At 59.9% G+C, this 16,359-nt stretch overlaps 7 protein-coding genes across 7 annotated transcripts; 2 read left to right on the top strand and 5 right to left on the bottom strand.

Annotated features, from left to right (window-relative positions):
* Nucleotides 1-789: 789 nt before the first annotated feature.
* Nucleotides 790-2,090, top strand: BO86DRAFT_414559 (cystathionine beta-lyase; the record flags this gene model as incomplete). Its single annotated transcript, XM_025674851.1, has 2 exons — nucleotides 790-927; nucleotides 1,014-2,090. The coding sequence occupies 2 exons, from the start codon at nucleotides 790-792 to the stop codon at nucleotides 2,088-2,090; spliced, it is 1,215 nt and encodes a 404-aa protein (XP_025533330.1).
* A 1,127-nt stretch (nucleotides 2,091-3,217) lies between these two features.
* On the bottom strand, nucleotides 3,218-5,437 carry BO86DRAFT_3144 (Zn(II)2Cys6 transcription factor). Its single transcript, XM_025668043.1, has 7 exons — nucleotides 5,109-5,437; nucleotides 5,000-5,045; nucleotides 4,551-4,948; nucleotides 3,904-4,453; nucleotides 3,812-3,850; nucleotides 3,661-3,729; nucleotides 3,218-3,605 (listed from the first exon to the last, which is right to left on the bottom strand). The coding sequence occupies exons 1-7, from the start codon at nucleotides 5,237-5,239 to the stop codon at nucleotides 3,351-3,353; spliced, it is 1,488 nt and encodes a 495-aa protein (XP_025533329.1). The 5' UTR covers nucleotides 5,240-5,437; the 3' UTR covers nucleotides 3,218-3,350.
* A 395-nt stretch (nucleotides 5,438-5,832) lies between these two features.
* On the bottom strand, nucleotides 5,833-8,817 carry BO86DRAFT_351186 (acyl-CoA synthetases /AMP-acid ligases II; the record flags this gene model as incomplete). Its single annotated transcript, XM_025669419.1, has 1 exon — nucleotides 5,833-8,817. One exon carries the CDS (start codon nucleotides 8,815-8,817, stop codon nucleotides 5,833-5,835), a length of 2,985 nt encoding a protein of 994 aa, XP_025533328.1.
* Nucleotides 8,818-9,455: 638 nt separating this feature from the next.
* BO86DRAFT_300479 (uncharacterized protein) lies at nucleotides 9,456-10,774 on the top strand (the record flags this gene model as incomplete). The annotated part of the gene is made up of 3 exons (XM_025667459.1): nucleotides 9,456-9,659; nucleotides 9,738-10,252; nucleotides 10,330-10,774. 3 exons carry the CDS (start codon nucleotides 9,456-9,458, stop codon nucleotides 10,772-10,774), a joined length of 1,164 nt encoding a protein of 387 aa, XP_025533327.1.
* Nucleotides 10,775-11,168: 394 nt separating this feature from the next.
* BO86DRAFT_405463 (uncharacterized protein) lies at nucleotides 11,169-12,333 on the bottom strand (the record flags this gene model as incomplete). Its single annotated transcript, XM_025674091.1, has 2 exons — nucleotides 12,035-12,333; nucleotides 11,169-11,897 (listed from the first exon to the last, which is right to left on the bottom strand). The coding sequence occupies exons 1-2, from the start codon at nucleotides 12,191-12,193 to the stop codon at nucleotides 11,169-11,171; spliced, it is 888 nt and encodes a 295-aa protein (XP_025533326.1). The 5' UTR covers nucleotides 12,194-12,333.
* Nucleotides 12,334-12,708: 375 nt separating this feature from the next.
* Nucleotides 12,709-14,692, bottom strand: BO86DRAFT_452256 (S-adenosyl-L-methionine-dependent methyltransferase; the record flags this gene model as incomplete). The annotated part of the gene is made up of 4 exons (XM_025676914.1): nucleotides 14,413-14,692; nucleotides 14,070-14,348; nucleotides 13,948-13,998; nucleotides 12,709-13,452 (listed from the first exon to the last, which is right to left on the bottom strand). Exons 1-4 carry the CDS (start codon nucleotides 14,641-14,643, stop codon nucleotides 12,709-12,711), a joined length of 1,305 nt encoding a protein of 434 aa, XP_025533325.1. The 5' UTR covers nucleotides 14,644-14,692.
* Nucleotides 14,693-14,882: 190 nt separating this feature from the next.
* BO86DRAFT_444403 (mitochondrial 54S ribosomal protein mL38) lies at nucleotides 14,883-15,866 on the bottom strand. Its single transcript, XM_025676378.1, has 2 exons — nucleotides 15,652-15,866; nucleotides 14,883-15,594 (listed from the first exon to the last, which is right to left on the bottom strand). The coding sequence occupies exons 1-2, from the start codon at nucleotides 15,824-15,826 to the stop codon at nucleotides 15,005-15,007; spliced, it is 765 nt and encodes a 254-aa protein (XP_025533324.1). The 5' UTR covers nucleotides 15,827-15,866; the 3' UTR covers nucleotides 14,883-15,004.
* Between the last annotated feature and the right edge of the window lie 493 nt (nucleotides 15,867-16,359).

Below are 16,359 nucleotides of genomic sequence, written 5' to 3'. Positions count from 1 at the left end.
AAGAAGAAGAAGAAGAAGAAGAAGAAGAAGAAGAAGAAGAAGAAGAAGAAGAAGAAGAAGAAGAAGAAGAAGAAGAAGAAGAAGAAGAAGAAGAATGAAAGCGTAGTTAGCGATCCAAGCCAATGGTATCTTGTGCTGGTCTGCTTTCTTGCGGTAGTTTGTACAGCTTGTACAGTCGAGCTCTCCCCCTCATGTTCTCCCCATCTGAGTAAACCAATTATAGAATACTCCTTTGTATGATTATTGGAGTGACGGTATTCAAGATGATGGCTGGTATCATAAAACTGCAGAAGCAACTGACTGCAAGGGGTCGGGTCGCATGCCATTACTCGCCAAGTTACCACCAAGACAGCAAAAACAGATTCGGTTCTGTCGCAGCGTATAGTCTCATCCCATCGAGATCGGAGTACAAGACCACATCTTCAATCGTTGTTTGTACCATACCGGAAAGATCGAGGTAAAATCAGTCACCGCGGCACGGACCCAGAACGCGGCGACCCAAGATGGAGCGGCGTATGAAGTGGGTCGACCAGTCTTTGCGGTGCGAGGTATATACCCTGATATCTTCAAGTACAATAAGAAGAAACAGAGAAAATATGAGCCGCCTTCATTTATAAAATATCTTCCTGTTCTCTCGTTCTTACTATTCTTCAATCCCGACTTCCAATTCACCCACACCAAACGTCATCTCACGCTTCAACTTCAGAAACACATACCATGACCTCCAACCCAGCCCCCAACCCAATCAACAATGACGCTCAACAACCCCCAAACCTCGGATCCCGACCCATGGCAAAGACGACGCAGGCCATCCACGCCGACGACAAATTCAGCGCGCACCGCGCCATCGCCCCCGCGATGCACGTAGCAGTAACCTACCGGTACGCGCGGGACCCGGCGCACCTCATTCCCCTGGAGAACCAAGACGTGCGGATTCCCATCCCATCCCTTCCCTCACCAATTTCCACAATCCTGCAGTATCCATCCCCCCCCCTAACACCACGCCAAAACAGCCCAACGCCCCGCACGACTCGCACATCTACGCGCGCTACTCCGCCCCAAACACGACGCGCCTCGAGCACGTCCTGCAACACATCTTCCACCCCGGCGCCGGGATCCTCACCTACAGCACGGGACTCGCCGCCTTCCACGCGATCCTCGTCCTCCTGCAGCCCGCCCGGATCTTCCTCGGCGACGGCTACCACGGCGTGCACGCGGTGATCGATCTCGTGTCGCGCCTGAGCGACGGCCGAAAGTGCCAGAAGCTCTCTTGGGAGGCGATGCAGCTTCTCCAGCCGGGCGACATCGTCCACGTGGAGACGCCGGTCAACCCGACGGGCGAGGCGCGCGATCTAGCGGCGTACGCGGCGCGGGCCCGTGCCGCTGGCGCGTATCTGACGGTCGACTCGACGCTGGCGCCGCCGCCGTTGCAGGATGCGATTGCCCTGGGGGCGGATCTTGTCATGCATAGTGCTACGAAGTATTTGGGGGGGCATTCGGATATGCTGGGGGGTGTGGTGGTGGTGCATCCGGCGCGGGTGGCGGAGGGGTGGATGGAGCGGTTGGAGGCGGAGCGGATGGTGCTGGGGGCGGTTATGGGGAGCTTGGAGGGGTGGTTGGGGTTGCGGTCGGTGCGGACGTTGGAGTTGCGTGTGCGTAGGCAGGCGGAGACCGCGGAGAGGTTGGTGGCGTGGTTGGTTGGGGAGGTGCAGCGCGGTGCTGGGGTGGTTGGGCAGGTTGTGCGGAGTGTGCGGCATGCGTCGCTGCAGGTGGAGGATTTAGGGGGCGAGGATGGGTGGTTGCGGCGTCAGATGCCTGCTGGGTTCGGGCCGGTGTTCGCCATCTGGGCGCGCACGCCGGCGCTGGCGAGGCGGTTGCCGTCGAAGATGGGTGTGTTTCAGCATGCCACGAGTCTGGGCGATGTGGAGAGTTTGATTGAGTGGAGGGCCATGAGCGATAGTCGTTGTGATGAGCGGCTGCTGCGCGTGAGTTGTGGGTTGGAGGATGTCGAGGACTTGAAGCACGATTTCGTGCAGGCTTGTCGCGCGGTTCTGTCTGAAGACAGTGCAGATGGTTGTGTGGAGGTCTAAGACGGTCTCTCCAGGTTCTGAGAAGATTGATTATTGTTAATGGACGTTGATCTTGTTGATTGTTGCCTGGATGCTGTAGTATGTGTTTTAAGGTTTCTTGTAGAAAGGAAATTGTACACTGACCGACTCCTCTACGCTCGATGTTCAGCATATTGGTAACTCTCATAGATGGATGCGGCAGAGAGCCATTCATCCCTAGGTTGACTCATGTCTAAATCTCAACATTGGCGAATAGACCTCGTGTTGCAGTATATACAAGAGGCCCACTGCGGCCTTTTGAGTCCCACCCGGTAGCCCTAATCACAGCACAGCACAGCACAGCACAGTGCAACACAACGGCGACCCGATGATTCGCCGCTCCCGCGCGGCCATCGGGGAACCAAACCATCCACAGTCCACTCAGCCAATAATACCAGAAGCCAACACTATTGGATGGGATAAGCCTAAACCCGGATAGCTTTGACTCTGCAAATCAATATCCTTCTCTCATACAAAGATAGAAGACAAGACAGGTACAAAGCACATAACTACAATTGCCCTCCACACACCGAACGATACGCGCCCTGTACCTCCACCTCCATCCCCCCCACCCCCTCAAACACGACCGTCAACCGCATCGACCCGAGAATCGACTCCACTCCCTGCCGCAGCTCGCGCAGCAGCCGCTCCACATCCTGGACCTCGGCTCCCGGCTCCAGCGAGTGCGGAAGCAGGTGGGCGTACCTCCCCAAAGCGACCTGCGGCTCCTCCCCCGTCAACCCGAGCGCCATCCGAAGCTGACGGTAAGTCATGAGCAGGACATGGGAGGCTTGCATCGCGCCGCAGAAGAAAAACGGGATGATGTGCGTTCGCGGTGGAACTGGCGCGGGCTCGGGAAGAACAAACCCCTCTGTGGAGGGGCCATGTGATGCTCCGATCGCTTGGGGGTGCGGTGCTCCGTTACGTGAGCCACCTTCGGATGCAATTGCTGCGATCCTTTCGTACGCGCGCGCCATGGCCAGGGAGGCTTTGAGGCAGATCAGAGAAGACTGCGCTGCTGTGGATGGGAAGGCGGCGGAGGCGAGGATCTGCTCGTCGGGTGTTGACTGTCGGGGCCGGGCGGGGTCTGGGTCGGTGGGGAGGTTGCAGTGTTTGGAGATGAATATGGGGGCTATGTTGCTGAAGGCGCGGGAGCGGTGGAGGCGCACGCGGGCTCTATCATGAGAGTTTAGGCAGTTTGTTAGTCATTTTGGTTGGCGAAGAGGTGGGAATCCGGGATTATTACGAATAAACCAGGGACTGGGCGATCGCCCACGTCGTTAAGAGTGCTTGTGCTTCGACACCGGTCCTGGATGAAGGTCGCGGTGACCGGTCGAGCTTGCGCGTCAATTCCAGGATGTTCGCGTCAAGCCGTGTAATTGCAGCCGTAAGCTGGGAAGGAGCCGTGCCTGCTAGCGCTGGAGGGCGGCGCCGGTTATACAAGGTCTGCGACACTGATAGGATGATAGCCTCGGCTTGGAGCAGAAGGGGCCATGGCTAGGTATAAAAGTCAGGTGTCGGAAAGAACAGAGACTGAGTGGCACTGCCGTACCTCCGAGTGGTTGTGGATGGCAGGATACGGGGTCGTGATCCGCGGGTCGTCAAGGGTGATGATAGGTAACTGCGTTGATGACCGGTTACCAAAAGTAGGGATAAGAGGTTAATGAAAGTGGAGGATATCCTGATAGCAGGACAATACTTACTACGTCCTGGTCGATGGATGACAGATATAGAATGAACATCTGCAGAATCGATCAGAGTCAGACATCAAAGCCTTGTCCTGGGCAAAACCCACCGCACCCCACCACGCTCGGCGCTGTGCCTCGGTTGCCGCAGCACCCAGGCTATGCAAGCGGAGATCCATGGCGGTTGTGATCGCCTGATTAGCGCGACGCCGCATGCGAGACACATTCCCCCGCTGGCAGTATTCATGAATACTCAGTAGTATCAGGGCCAGAACGGAGGACACCGGCGCGATATCGTTGTTACCAATACCGGGTCCTGCGAAGATAGTTGTGTTGGCCGGTGTATGAGCCCTCGCATCGGTCCCGTCGTCCACTGCACGAAACGCCGCTTCTGCGAAATGCTGTGCCGCCGACCGTCTCAACGAGATACTCGACTCCGAACTCGGGTCGGAATCCTGGGGCAGAGGGATTGATACCAAAATGGCTGAGATGGCCAGGGTCAGTGCGGAGGCCGGCCAGTGTGGAAAAGAGGATTCTTGGATTGCCCTGACTTGGCCCTGCGCGAATTGAACAGCCGACGGCCGGTCATCAGGTTGCTTTGTGAGAGGAGGCGGAAGAATCGGTAAGAATGGATGGATGTGTACGTAGTAAGCATTCAGTCTATAGTCGGGGTCAGTCACCATGAACGAACATGATACTGATGGCACTCGACTCCGAAGCAGTACCTTGTGACTGCTGCTCGGATGCTGATACTTACATGTCCTCATCGGAGGTGTATGCGCGCAGAACTACGAGGGGACTCGTGCTCATCACATCTCCCATGGGATCACAAGCATTGGTAACCAGGGCTCCTGCTGCTGCTGGCACTCCTCTCCAATCCTCAAATCTCGATTCATCGATCTCATTCACGTCCAGATTGCGAATCCCACCAAGAGGGTTGAGAAGATTGAAGATGCTCGTTAGGTCTTCTTCCTCTCCGATCACATCATTCAAAGCGGAGACTGGGAATGGGTGCTGGCCGATGGGCACAGCTGGAACGGTAGGGTTGTGGACTGGCGCTGGAGCCTCGTTGACCGGCGACTTGGTCGCACCACCGCGACGGATCCCGCCCCGACGGCTGGGGCGATAGACACAATTCAACCCTTTGTAGGAACACTACTGAAAGCGTCATTGACTGTCCTAGTGAAGTATCAAGAGGAGTCTTACTCTGCTACATGGATTCCGTCCGTCGCATCGAATCTTGCGCGCGCGACTGGACACCCGCAGCAGTTAATTTTCCCATGCGTGTCGTTCCAATACGGGAAGGATGACTGACCAGGCAAGACAGGCGGCTCGACTGGGAGCTCTGTGACCGGAGTGCATATGGGAAGAAAGGCCAGATGCCACTGGCTGCGAGGACCTTGTGCAAAATAGGAGTTGAGTGAAAGCAATGTCCGGTTGGAGCATTATTTTTCACAGAGGAGAGAGGTGACGAGTTTGATGATGTCACGCTGGTAAGACGGTACGGTACGGTACGGTACGTACCGGGGACTCGGGGCAAAATGCGGCGACCCAGGGATGGAGAGCGGCGAATGAAGAATGCAAACGCCGCTCCCACTATTCCCAGCACCTCTACGTACTGCACTACCACCACCCCGATAATGGAGGTTTCCTGTTATTTTCCAAGCATCACGGAGATAAAGAGTCAGATCCTATGTGGGATGATAGCTGTCCGTGAGGGACGGAAGTGCATACTGTGGGAGCAGCGTCCTGGGGGAGAACCCCCAGACCCCCTTCTTTTCATCTCCCCAAACATAGCAAGACGCAACCAAAGATTCCCCGGAGGGGAATCTTCGGTAACCACCCCGACTATACAGTCTACATCTACCAGGAAGCTGAAAGAAAGGGGGGTCTGGGGGTTCTCCCCCAGAACGCCACCACCAACCAGCACCCACGCACAAGCACACACATATCACATTACATTCATTGGCTTTTGACAACGCATCGACCACCCAGCTGATTGCACCCTGAGCCATCTATTCATGTAACGCAAATGTCATCTAAACGCCCCTCTCCTCCAACACCCGCCGCAACACCAGCTGCAGGCCATTCACGTACCGCGCGCCGAGCATATCGGCATGCCGGCCCTCGCACTGGTGCACGGCCATGCCCCGTCGCGACAACGCCCTCCACTGGCCCAGATACCGCTCGACCCAGACGGTCCGGTCCTCCGTGACCGTGAGCAGCGGATCGACGGCGAACACATCCACCGGCGCGCCCGCCACGCTCCCGGCCGGGGTATACTGGCCCGCGGCGCGGGAGAACCCCGCCGTCACGTCGGTGACATGGCTCAGCTCCGCCCGATCCAACCGTAAGGCCTTCACGCGACTCGGGTCTGCCTCCCGCAGGACCACATCCAACGCGCGCTCGCGCTCCGCATCGCGTAACTGCGGCATCAGCGCCACGCACCGCGGTTCGGAGATGAGCTCGTAAAAGTACGCGATCATCACCAGCGCCTCGGTCCAGGTGAGCTGGCCCACGAGCGGCGCGATGTCCGGCGGTCCGTCGAGAGCGCCGAGGAAACGGACTTCTTGGCCGGCGGATTCGAGGCGTTTGGCGATCTCGAACGCGATGCTGCTGCCGAGCGAGTAGCCGGCCAGTGCGTAGGGGCCTGCGGGCTGCGTGCGTTGCATCGCTGCTGCGTAGGTGGAGGCCATCTCGGCGATGCTGGTAAACAGCGGCTCGCCGGGTTGGACGCCGCGGGAGCGGAAGGCGTAGATGGGTCGGTCGTGGAAGGCGCGCGCCAGGTTGGCGAAGATGAGGACGTTGCCGGAGGCGGGGTGAACGAGCCATAGTGGGGTTTTGGGGCCGGTGAGTTGCAGGGGGACGACGGGGTCGTAGTCTGTGCGGTTGTCTGGTTTTGGGGAGGGGGAGAGAGGGAGGGAGTGGGAGTGGGAGTTAGGGCTGGGTTGTTGTTGGTGCTGCTTGGAGGCCAGGCGGCGGGCGAGACCGGCAACGGTCGGGTCCATGAGGAGGTCCGGGAGGGTGAAGACCACTCCAAAGGTTTGGTGCAGGTCTTGGGTGACGGTGTAGAAGTCGAGCGAAGAGAGGCCCAGGCTGAAGAGGTTGGTGGTCACGCTGACAGAGTCGGGGTCGGCCGCGTGGAGGCGCGCGCAGATGAGGGTGAGGATCGTTTGCTCGATGGGCGAGGAGGGGGCCTGCCGGTGCGCTTGGCGGTGCGCATGGATGCTGCTCTCGTGCGCTTCGCGTTCGGAGTCCAGGGCGCCGGACTCGAAGAGGCGCCGGAAGTGTGCGCGCGAGAGCTTGCCGAGGGAGGTCTTTTCGAAGTAGCTACGTGGCAGGGGGAGCACCGCGGCGGGCTTGACGTGCACGACCAGACTGGCGATCCGCTCGATGGCTTCGGTGGTGGCGACGCGGGCCGCGGCGTCGTCTGGGCTGTAGCTGGGCAGGTACACTACGCAGTAGGATTCGGTCAGGGCACCGGGGGGCCGGTGGGCGAAGACGAGCGTGAAGCTCGGGGTCAGACCGGGGATCCGGGCCTGCTCGAGGCTATGCTCGACCTCGACAGCAAAGATGGTCAGCCCGTTGAGCAGGAGCGTGTCCTTGGTGCGGCCCGTGATGTACAGCTGGCCGTGCGCATCCAGGTAGGCGTTGTCCCCTGTGATGAACCAGCCGTCGGACGTGAAGGCCGCACGCGTGGCGGCTGCATCACAGTAGTATCGGTCGAACAGCACGGCTCCGCGCAGCTGCAACATCCCTTCCTCGCCCGCGGCCGCCTCGCTCTCGTCGCTCTCCCGCAGCACGCGCATCTCCACCCCGGGGATGGGCAGGCCGCAGCACATAAATTCACCAGCCGCGTCGTGGAGGCCCTCCAGAGTGTGGTCGACCAGGTCCCAGACCATGCCCGCGCACGACTCGGTCAAGCCGTAGCCCGCGCGGATGAAGGGCCGGGCGCCGTAGGGCCTGAGTGCCCGGAGGAGCTGCACCGCCATTTGCCGCACAGTGGCCTCGCCGCCAGAGAAGACACAGCGCAGACACGAGAGGTCCCAGCTTGCGGCGGGCTGGGCCTCCTGCTCCGGTGTGGGATGACAGACGCGCTCGCACAGCAGGGCCAGGAAGAAGTTGGGGGCAAAGCTGAGGGAGACGCGATGGCGATCGACCAGGTTGAGGAAGCGGCGCGGTTCGGCCACCACCAGCTCAGTCGCCACCTGGATCTGCTCTGCCCCCAGCCGCATGGCGTGGAGGTGCATCTCGACCAGGTTGACGACGTGGTCGAGCGCGATCCAGCTGAGGAAGACGTCCTGAGAGGTCGCTCCGCAGTGTGCGGCTTTGCCGGCGGCTGCGGCCAGCATCTGCGGCTGCCGGAGACACACGGCTTTGGAGAAGCCGGTGCTGCCCGAGGTGAGCATCAGGGCTCCGAGATCGTCGGCCCGTTGGTTGCGATCCACTGGGAGCGGCGTGGCGGCTGCCGTGGTGGCCAGTCTGGTGGTCATTGCGGTGTGCTGATCGACGCGATACAAACGCGGGGTGTCGATGCCCTGAAAGGCGCACGCCATGCGGCCATTGGTGAGCACCACCGGCCCATCCAGCAGCCGGAGGATGTGTTCGGCCTGCGCAATGCGACGGTCGGTCGACACCGCGAACTTGGGAACGATACACGGCAGATAGCCCGCGACTGTGCACGCCCAGAACCAGCGGATATTTTCCTCGTGGGTGTCGAAATGCAGCAGGAAGACCGTGTCCCGCTGCAGGTTCGACACCGAGGTTTGCAGCCAGTGCGCATCATGGCAGGCCTGGTTGAGCAGCTGCTGGTAGGAAAACCACTCTGCCGATTCGGCAGTAGAGCCTGAGGTCTTGTAAAAGGTGATCCCTGCAGAGGTGGTTGCAGCTCGCTGCAAAAGCTCGAGCAGGCTGGTGGCCTCGCGTGGGGGCAGGGTATCACGCACGACTTCCGCCGTGCAGCTCCGAACCTGGTCTTTGCTCAGCCCCAAGCCGGCAGGTGAAGGACTCGGGTGCAGTAACATGGTGAGAACGAGAGAATTGTCGGCGACGATTACAGAAAAAGTCCCATAGCGCTTGGGTGCATTCTTATGGGCTGGCTGCATAGCTAAGCACCGCATCGCAGATTGGCGAGGCTTGTCTACGCTTGTCTATGCTTGTCTACGCTTGACTTATCGGACGAGGCATTCTGGCGCGGGGGGGGGGGGCCAACAATCACGGACTCTACGGACAAATCTCACTCGTGCAGGATTGATTAGTGCCGGATTAGGGCCGACGCGATGCAGGGGCGGAAAAGTGGGCCACTGCAGTGGTCTGGTCTTGTCTCCTCTTGTCTGGTCTTGTCAAACTCCGACCCTTCCCCTCTTTTTCTCTTCTCTTCACCCGAGAGAGATTGGTGATAATTGGTAATTGCAACTAGTGTGCAGTCCAGCACAGTATCCCTGTCGCAGTATCCCTGTCCCCAGGATCAATCTGGCCACCATCAGGCGGCAGTGAGGGTTATTTATCAGCGACAGAGTACCTCCTCGCTGACAATGGGCTGTGTTGGGTTGTTGAGAGGGTCTTGACGATCTGACGGATTGTCCTCCCATCCCTATTCCCTTCTATTTAGATTGTCGTATCTTTTATCTGCCATTCGATCCCCGTCACCATGTCGGAGACGATGTCCTCGTCGTCCTCCTCCACCACTTCGACGCTAACCGCGGCGGAGCTGGCGGAGTGGTCGCAGTCCCTCCAGCCGGTGGTGTTGGGCCTCAGTGTCACCATGCTGGTGCTTGGCAATCTGGGCGTGATGCTGCGTATCTGGGCCCAATGGCGCATCCAGAAACGCCCCATGCAGGAGGACTATTGGCTGGTCGTGGCCGTCGTACGTTCTTTTGCCGTCGTCTGCTGCATCCACGCACTCGACCGTGTCACTGACCTTGCCCCTCTTCTCTGCCTCTAGCTCTTCGCCAATGTGGTCTCCGTCGCCACCATAGTTGCGGTGCACTATGGACTGGGATACCACCTCTTCCGCGTCAACTCGCAGGATCCGTCGCTACATGCCCTGAAGTGGATCTTCCTGTGCGTGTGGCTCACCGCCACCTTCAACGGGCCCTCGATGCTGGCCACCAAGATCGCCCTGCTGCTCTACTACCGCCGGCTGTTCATCGTGCAGCAGATTTGGCTGCGGATCTTCTGGTGGACGAACATGGTATACGTGGTGCTGTGGGCCATCGGCTCGACCATCTCGTACGCGCTCTCGTGCGTGCCGGCCAGCTACTACTGGGAGCGCTTCGACCCGCAGTCGACCCTCAAGGGCAGCTGCCACAACACCACCACCGCCGACGGCCTGCCGCTGATTCTGGACCTGGTCTCCGATGTCGCCATCTTGGTGCTGCCCATTGCCACCATCGCCACCCTGCAGATGCCGCTCGCCCGAAAAACAGGGCTTATGATCGTGTTCTCGGTCGGATTCCTGTACGTACACTCCCCTCCCTCCACCAGAAGTTCCCTGCGTCTCCTTGTATCCATATCCCTAATCCCCCAATCCGCAGCGCCGTCGTCTCCGCCATCGCCCGCGTCGCCGTCCTCTACACCGCCACGAACCTGCACTCGGACTTCACCTACGCGGCCGCGCCCTTCGAGCTGCTGGACGTGATCCAGCTCAACGTGGCCATCGTGTGCGCGGCCGCCGTGCCCATCGCCTCGGGCTTCCGCGTGGCCTTCAGCAAGAAGTTCCGCCGCTCCAACAAGAGCTGGACGGCCGGCGCGCCGGGCGGGAATACCTACTACAGCCGCGCCTCGACGGCGGCGGCCGCGCGGGCCGCGCGCCGGCGGCTCGAGGACGAGGCCAGCAGCAGCACCGAGCAGCTGCAGATGGGCCACTTCACCACCACCAGCTGCGCCTCCAAGGACCCCGAAGACCGGGCACGGGGGGCAGCGGCAGGCCTGGTGTCGGCGAATGGGATCCTGGTGAAGATGGATGTGGATATCCGGTAGTCCCTTCGGGTATATATGTACAGTACATAAAGAATATAGGCAGGCAGTGACTGAGTCATGCTATGATTGGGAAGATGAAAAAAAGGGGATGTACCCCAATTCTCTGTACTAGCAGCGTTCTGGGGGAGGACCCCCAGACCCCCCTTTCTTTCAACTTCCTGGTTAGATGTAGACTGTATAGCTGTTGCGCATTGCCTGGGGAGCTGAAAAAAAGGGGGGTCTGGGGGTTCTCCCCCAGGATGCCACTGTTCTTTGAGACTTTGGGGGTAGGCGTTCTGGGGGAGAACCCCCAGACCCCCCTTTCCTTTCAGCTTCCTGGCCAAACGCCACAACCCAAATGCTCACACTCATGCTCACACTCATATCTCATGATCCCCATCCCCATAAATCCAACTCACAGCACGCGGGTAGCACACCACCAAACCACGCGGGCATTATCATCCACAAAGCTCATATTGCGCATCTTGGCCGTGGTCTCGCCGACCTCCAACTCCGCCCGCACCTCCCACCTCGTCCCCGTCCGGCCCTCGACCTCGCGCCACAGCCCCAACAGACTGGCCACATCATGCCGATAATGCATCGTCCGATCCATCAACCCCGTCAACTCATAAACCCCGGCCACCGTACTTCCCATCTGCCGCCCACACACAATCGTCCCCACCGCACCCCTCGTCAACCCAACCAACCGCACCACCCCGCGCACCTGGCCCTCATAGTCCCAGAAATGCAGCAACGAGCCCGCCCACACGACATCCACCTTCCCCTGGACGCTCCGCACAATCGCCCCGCGCGCCCACGCCTCCTCGTCCTCGACCCCGAAATCCCCGCCCACAAACGTCGCCGGAAATGTGTGGGCGTCGTCGCGGAAGAGCTTGTAGCCCAGGTCGAAGAACCCCGGCTCGAGATCGAAGCCGTACAGCTGCGACGCCGGGATCGAGGCGCAGTGCACCAGGTGCCGCAGCTCCTGGCCGACGCAGCACCCCGCGTCCAGGAAGCCGTGGGCCGGCGAGGCGCGCAGCCGCGCCAGGACGTGCGGGTAGAACGGGAGACGCGCCAGGTGGCAGCTCAGGAACCGCATTTGGCCGATGCAGGGGTAGGGGAAGATGTTGAAGGCTTCGTCTCTCTGTTCGGTTCATTTCCTTCAGTTGGCATGACTGGCTTTTGGTTGGCGCGAGGGGGCGGGGTGTCTTTGTGTGAAACATTGCGTGGAAGGGGAGATGGTGGTTGGGGTTTGGGGAGACGGGAGGATGTGTTGCTTACCAGAGCTAGGACATGAGGAAGCACCTCGTCGGGCTGGAGCCCGCTGTACTCCTCCAGCAGGGACTGCGCGGCGGGGTCGATAGCCGTGACGCTGGTTTGGTACCAGCCTGGTCTGGTGGTGGTGGTGGTTGCGGTGTCGGTGTCGGTGGTGGTGGACATGGTGGCTGGTCTTGGCTGCTGGATGGGATGGGCTAGAGAAATGAACCAGGACAAGAGTTAGATTGTGTATTGTCTGGCTACATATTGCCAAGGGGACGATGCTCCTGAATCATACACCAACCCAAAATGCCTCACTTGTCACTGAGCCAAGGAGGGGTAACATGCAACTAAGCCTACTAGTGCTGACGGGAGAGCCTTTAGCGTGTGAAGCTTAGCCCTAGCTTGCTCCTGCACCTCATGCACATGCACGCCACTCCGACACCGCGCAACTACTACGGCGTACTGTACTGTACCTATTCACTGTTAAGTAACTTAAATTCTACTCCGTAGCTACTTTACTCACGTTGCAGGGTAGTGATTCCCTCCGGCCTCCGTCGGATACCCGCCAACAAATCATGTCCGATTGCATCAATCATCCTTAGATTACTCCTGTTTCCGTACTCCGTACCAGAACACCCCCTGCTACCTGCTACAATTCCCCCATAGCAGAGCTACTAGTCTCAGGCATTTGGGGACTAATCATCCCAAACAACCTCCACCACCGCCAACGCGCTCCCCTCCACCCGCCGCACCCCCACCCACCGAAACCGCTCGTCCGCCTCCCGCAGCAACGCGCGCCACTGCATCTCGTCCCTCTCGCGCGCATTCAGCAACTGCAGCATATTCAGATCCATCGCGCTGGTAAGCCGCCGCTTCCACATCGGCTCCTGCGCCGGGTACTGCTCGAGCACGTGGTCGTGGATGAGCACGCGCGCCCCGGGCTGCAGCCCCGGCCGCAGCTGCCGCAGAATCTGGACAGCGTGGCGGTCGCCCCAGTTGTGGAGGATATGACGGAGGTAGTAGATCTGCGCTGCGGGGGTGGTGGGCGGTTGCGGGGTGAAGAAGTCGTGCGCCTGGAAGGAGACGCGTCCTCTTCCTTCACTCGTTGTTGGAGATAGGGATGAGGACGGGGGCTGCTGCTGCTGCTGGTCCTTCGCGCGCGCAATCACGCCCGGCAGATCCTGCACCACAAAGCGCAGGCGCGGGAACGCGGCTGCCAGCGCGAAGCTGATGTCGCCCTGCGCGCCGCCGACGTCCACGACCACGCTGTCCGCCGGCAGGGCGGCGAGCAGCGGGCGCACGGCCGCGACCAGCGCCGCCGGGCCCATGGCCGCCCCCGACGCGTAGCCGCGCTTGCTGGCGGCGAACGTGGCGGCGCGGGCGGGCGACTGCGCCAGCGCCTCGTACAGCGCGCGCCCGTCGTTGGCGAGCGCGAAGCCCTATCCCCTGTCAGTTTCCTACATGTACACGTCCATATATCCGTAGGCAGATTCGCCCGCAGGGGGAGTCTGCCGCGGCGTGGTGGTGGGTTTGGGAAGCTGAAAAGAAGGGGGGTCTGGGGGTTCTCCCCCAGAACGCCTACCCCCAAGTCTTAAAGAACAGTGGCATCCTGGGGGAGAACCCCCAGACCCCCCTTCTTTTCAGCTCCCCAGGCAGTACGCAACTAAAGGTTCCCTTAAGCGGAACCTTAAGTAGACATCCCAGCTATACAGCTTACATCTAACCAGGAAGTTGAAAGAAAGGGGGGTCTGGGGGTCCTCCCCCAGAACGCTGCTAGTCTGGTCTGGGGACTTGGGGGGTAGGCGTTCTGGGGGAGAACCCCCAGACCCCCCTTTTCTTTCAGCTTCCTGGATGAGACGACCCCGTGCGTGACATGATCCTGGAAAAGTGGAGAATGGGGGTCTCCCCCAGGACGGGGCGGAACATCTACTAACCGACTCATGTGGCTCCTCGGAGCCGGGAAAGCGCTGCAATGCTTCGATCGTCTATGTCAAACACACCCTGGTTAGCCGAGATGAGCAGCCGTGTTGCGCTAGCCAGGACGAGCACTAGATACCCTGGTGGCGCCGGGCCAGCTATTCGCGCAGGTCGAGCCAATCCAGCCGTGGATCCCTTCCTGGCGCAGCAGCATGCTGGCGCGGGTGTGCGCGACTTCGTTCTCGGCGGGCTCGTCGAAGACGCGGATCGTCATCGCGTGGCGGAGGAGGCGCCGCACGTCCGCTTCAGGGACGTGGCATTGCGCGGATAGGGCTGCGAAGGAGATCGTGCCGGTGGGAGGGACTAGGTGCGCGATGTTGAATTGTTGGATGAAGTGCAGGGCGATGAGGTGGGCGTGCTTGATTTTCTTTGTATTAGTCGTCGCAACTCAGGTGCGATAGTAGAGGGGAAGGGGGGAGTACAATGGCATAGGAACGCAGCAGATCGGCCGGGTCGAGCAGCAGATCCTGGATCTCGCACGCCGCGTGCAGCAGGGCGTTGCGCGCGGCCTCGACGGGCGGGGGCAGCGCCAGCGATGGAGGGCAGGTGGCTGCAAACGAGGGCTCGTCAATTTCGTACTGCGCTAGCAGGGTTCGTAATTGCTGGGCCGAGTCGGCGATGGTCGTGGCCAGGGATTCGATGCGCGAGGCCATGGTGAATGGGGGAAAGGGAAAAGTGGGCAGCTGGTGCAGGTGGTCGGGCAGATTAGTTTTCGACGGACTGCGCTTCTGATACCTCGCTGGCCGGCTTTTCTACAGGGGTGGTCGAGGGGAAATGCCAGATTGCATGACCAACAGAAGCATCTGGCCCCCACTAACGGACTTAGTGCATGCAGCTTACATTAAGTGCTAGACTAAAGTCGGAGTTGTGGCTGCACGCGCGTGCCGGTCTTCCGGTGTTGGTATTACCTACTCCTGTGTACTGTACATGATGAGTATGACTTGTATGAGATAGCGATGTGCCAGTTTGCCCTTCACTTTCCATCGCCACGAATATCTTTCCGGGAAATGTAGATCAGACGGCGGCCACCACCGCACCGACCAGGGCCAATGCGCTGGCCAGATAACTGCCCGCTGCCATCTTGTGGCCCGCCCCACTCGACGTCTCGCTAGCGGCGGTGCCGGTGCTGGTGCCGGTGCTGGTGCCTGTGCTCGTGCTCGTGGTGGAGTTGGATCCGCTCGAGCTGGAGCTGGTGTCGTTGCTCGCCGCCGTGACGCGGAAGTAGTTGGCCGCGACTGGCTTACCTAGCCCGGTCTGGTTGAGGAAGCTCTCCAGCGGCAGGTTCAATCGGTTCAGGGGAGTCTCCGAAGTGGTCTGCATGAATGTCTCATACCGGCCGGGGACGCTGAAGTTGGCGGGCTGGTCGAACAGGAACAGGGTGTAGTTGTGCGTGCCGGACTTGGGCTGCGGGGCGATGTACGAGGCCAGCACGTTCGCATCGCTCGTACTGTTGACGGCGGTGGTCAGGTTGGCCACAACCGTATGCACGATTACCGAGGGGGGAGTGGTTTTGTTCCAGTCCGGGTCGACCATGAGCAGCAGGTAGGGCCCCGAGCTGCTCAGCCCCAAGTCGTGGAGATGCGGCTCCGGCGCGTCCTTGGTGACTATACATGGTGAATTGGTCAGCGAAACAGTCTGAAAAGGGGATCGGCCGTGCATACCGGTCGTGTTAAGGAACTCGCCAGGGGTGAAGCTGACTGCAGTGGACCCCACGGAGTAGGTGACATTCAGCACCGTCGACGGCTCCCCGATGACCGCCAGCTCAGGGGGGACGGTGGCCGCGGCCGCGGCAGTAGCAACCGCAGCAAAGGCGGCAATGGCAGAGACAAGACGCATGATGGGGGATATCTATGTATTTTAACTGGACGTAGTTAAGTTCACATCTGGGTGGGAGTTGGGTTAAATAGAAACTCGCGAACTCTACCAGGTAGTACTAATCGCGTGCACTGTTCAACACTTAGCCTAGAATAGGTTCATTGCCGACGAGCCCGGCGAGAATGGCTCCATCCGTCTTGGCCCTGTCGAGGGAAGAAACGGTCGCGTTTCCACATGGCCGGGGGCTGTTAGCGCACATGGTTCGGGGATTATAGTTCCTTAGCATCGTAGCACCGTTCTTGGCTGCCAATATAAGCCCTGATAGTCCAGCCATGGCGCGCGCCGACGGGCGACCAATTTCCGTCTCTCGTCGTCCTTGGAATTGCGTCTATTGTTCAGAGCCAGGTTGCTTTTTTATTGTCCGGTTTCCAACTTGAAGTACAATACTTAGGGTACGTGACAATTATATACGGAAAGATGAAAAGAAGGGGGACCTAGGGTTTCTCCGAAGACTTGGGCAGGGTCAGCGTACTGGGGGAGAACCCCCAGACCCC

The sequence above is a fragment of the Aspergillus japonicus genome (assembly GCF_003184785.1).
Source record: "Aspergillus japonicus CBS 114.51 unplaced genomic scaffold BO86scaffold_1, whole genome shotgun sequence".
Lineage (NCBI taxonomy): Eukaryota > Fungi > Ascomycota > Eurotiomycetes > Eurotiales > Aspergillaceae > Aspergillus > Aspergillus japonicus.
Note: the sequence above shows the minus strand (reverse complement) of the source record. Positions and strands in the feature narration are given on the sequence as shown.

Excerpts from the sequence above, each read along its gene's own strand:
- BO86DRAFT_3144 (XM_025668043.1), bottom strand. The coding sequence starts at position 5,239 with ATGCTCCAACCGGACATTGCTTTCACTCAACTCCTATTTTGCACAAGG. Across the intron at positions 5,046-5,108 it reads CGAGCCGCCTGTCTTGCCTG|TCGCGCGCGCAAGATTCGAT; the intron begins GTCAGTCATCCT and ends GCGGGTGTCCAG. Across the intron at positions 3,606-3,660 it reads CCATCCACAACCACTCGGAG|CCATGGCCCCTTCTGCTCCA; the intron begins GTACGGCAGTGC and ends TTTTATACCTAG.
- BO86DRAFT_444403 (XM_025676378.1), bottom strand. The coding sequence starts at position 15,826 with ATGCGTCTTGTCTCTGCCATTGCCGCCTTTGCTGCGGTTGCTACTGCC. Across the intron at positions 15,595-15,651 it reads CGAGTTCCTTAACACGACCG|TCACCAAGGACGCGCCGGAG; the intron begins GTATGCACGGCC and ends CACCATGTATAG.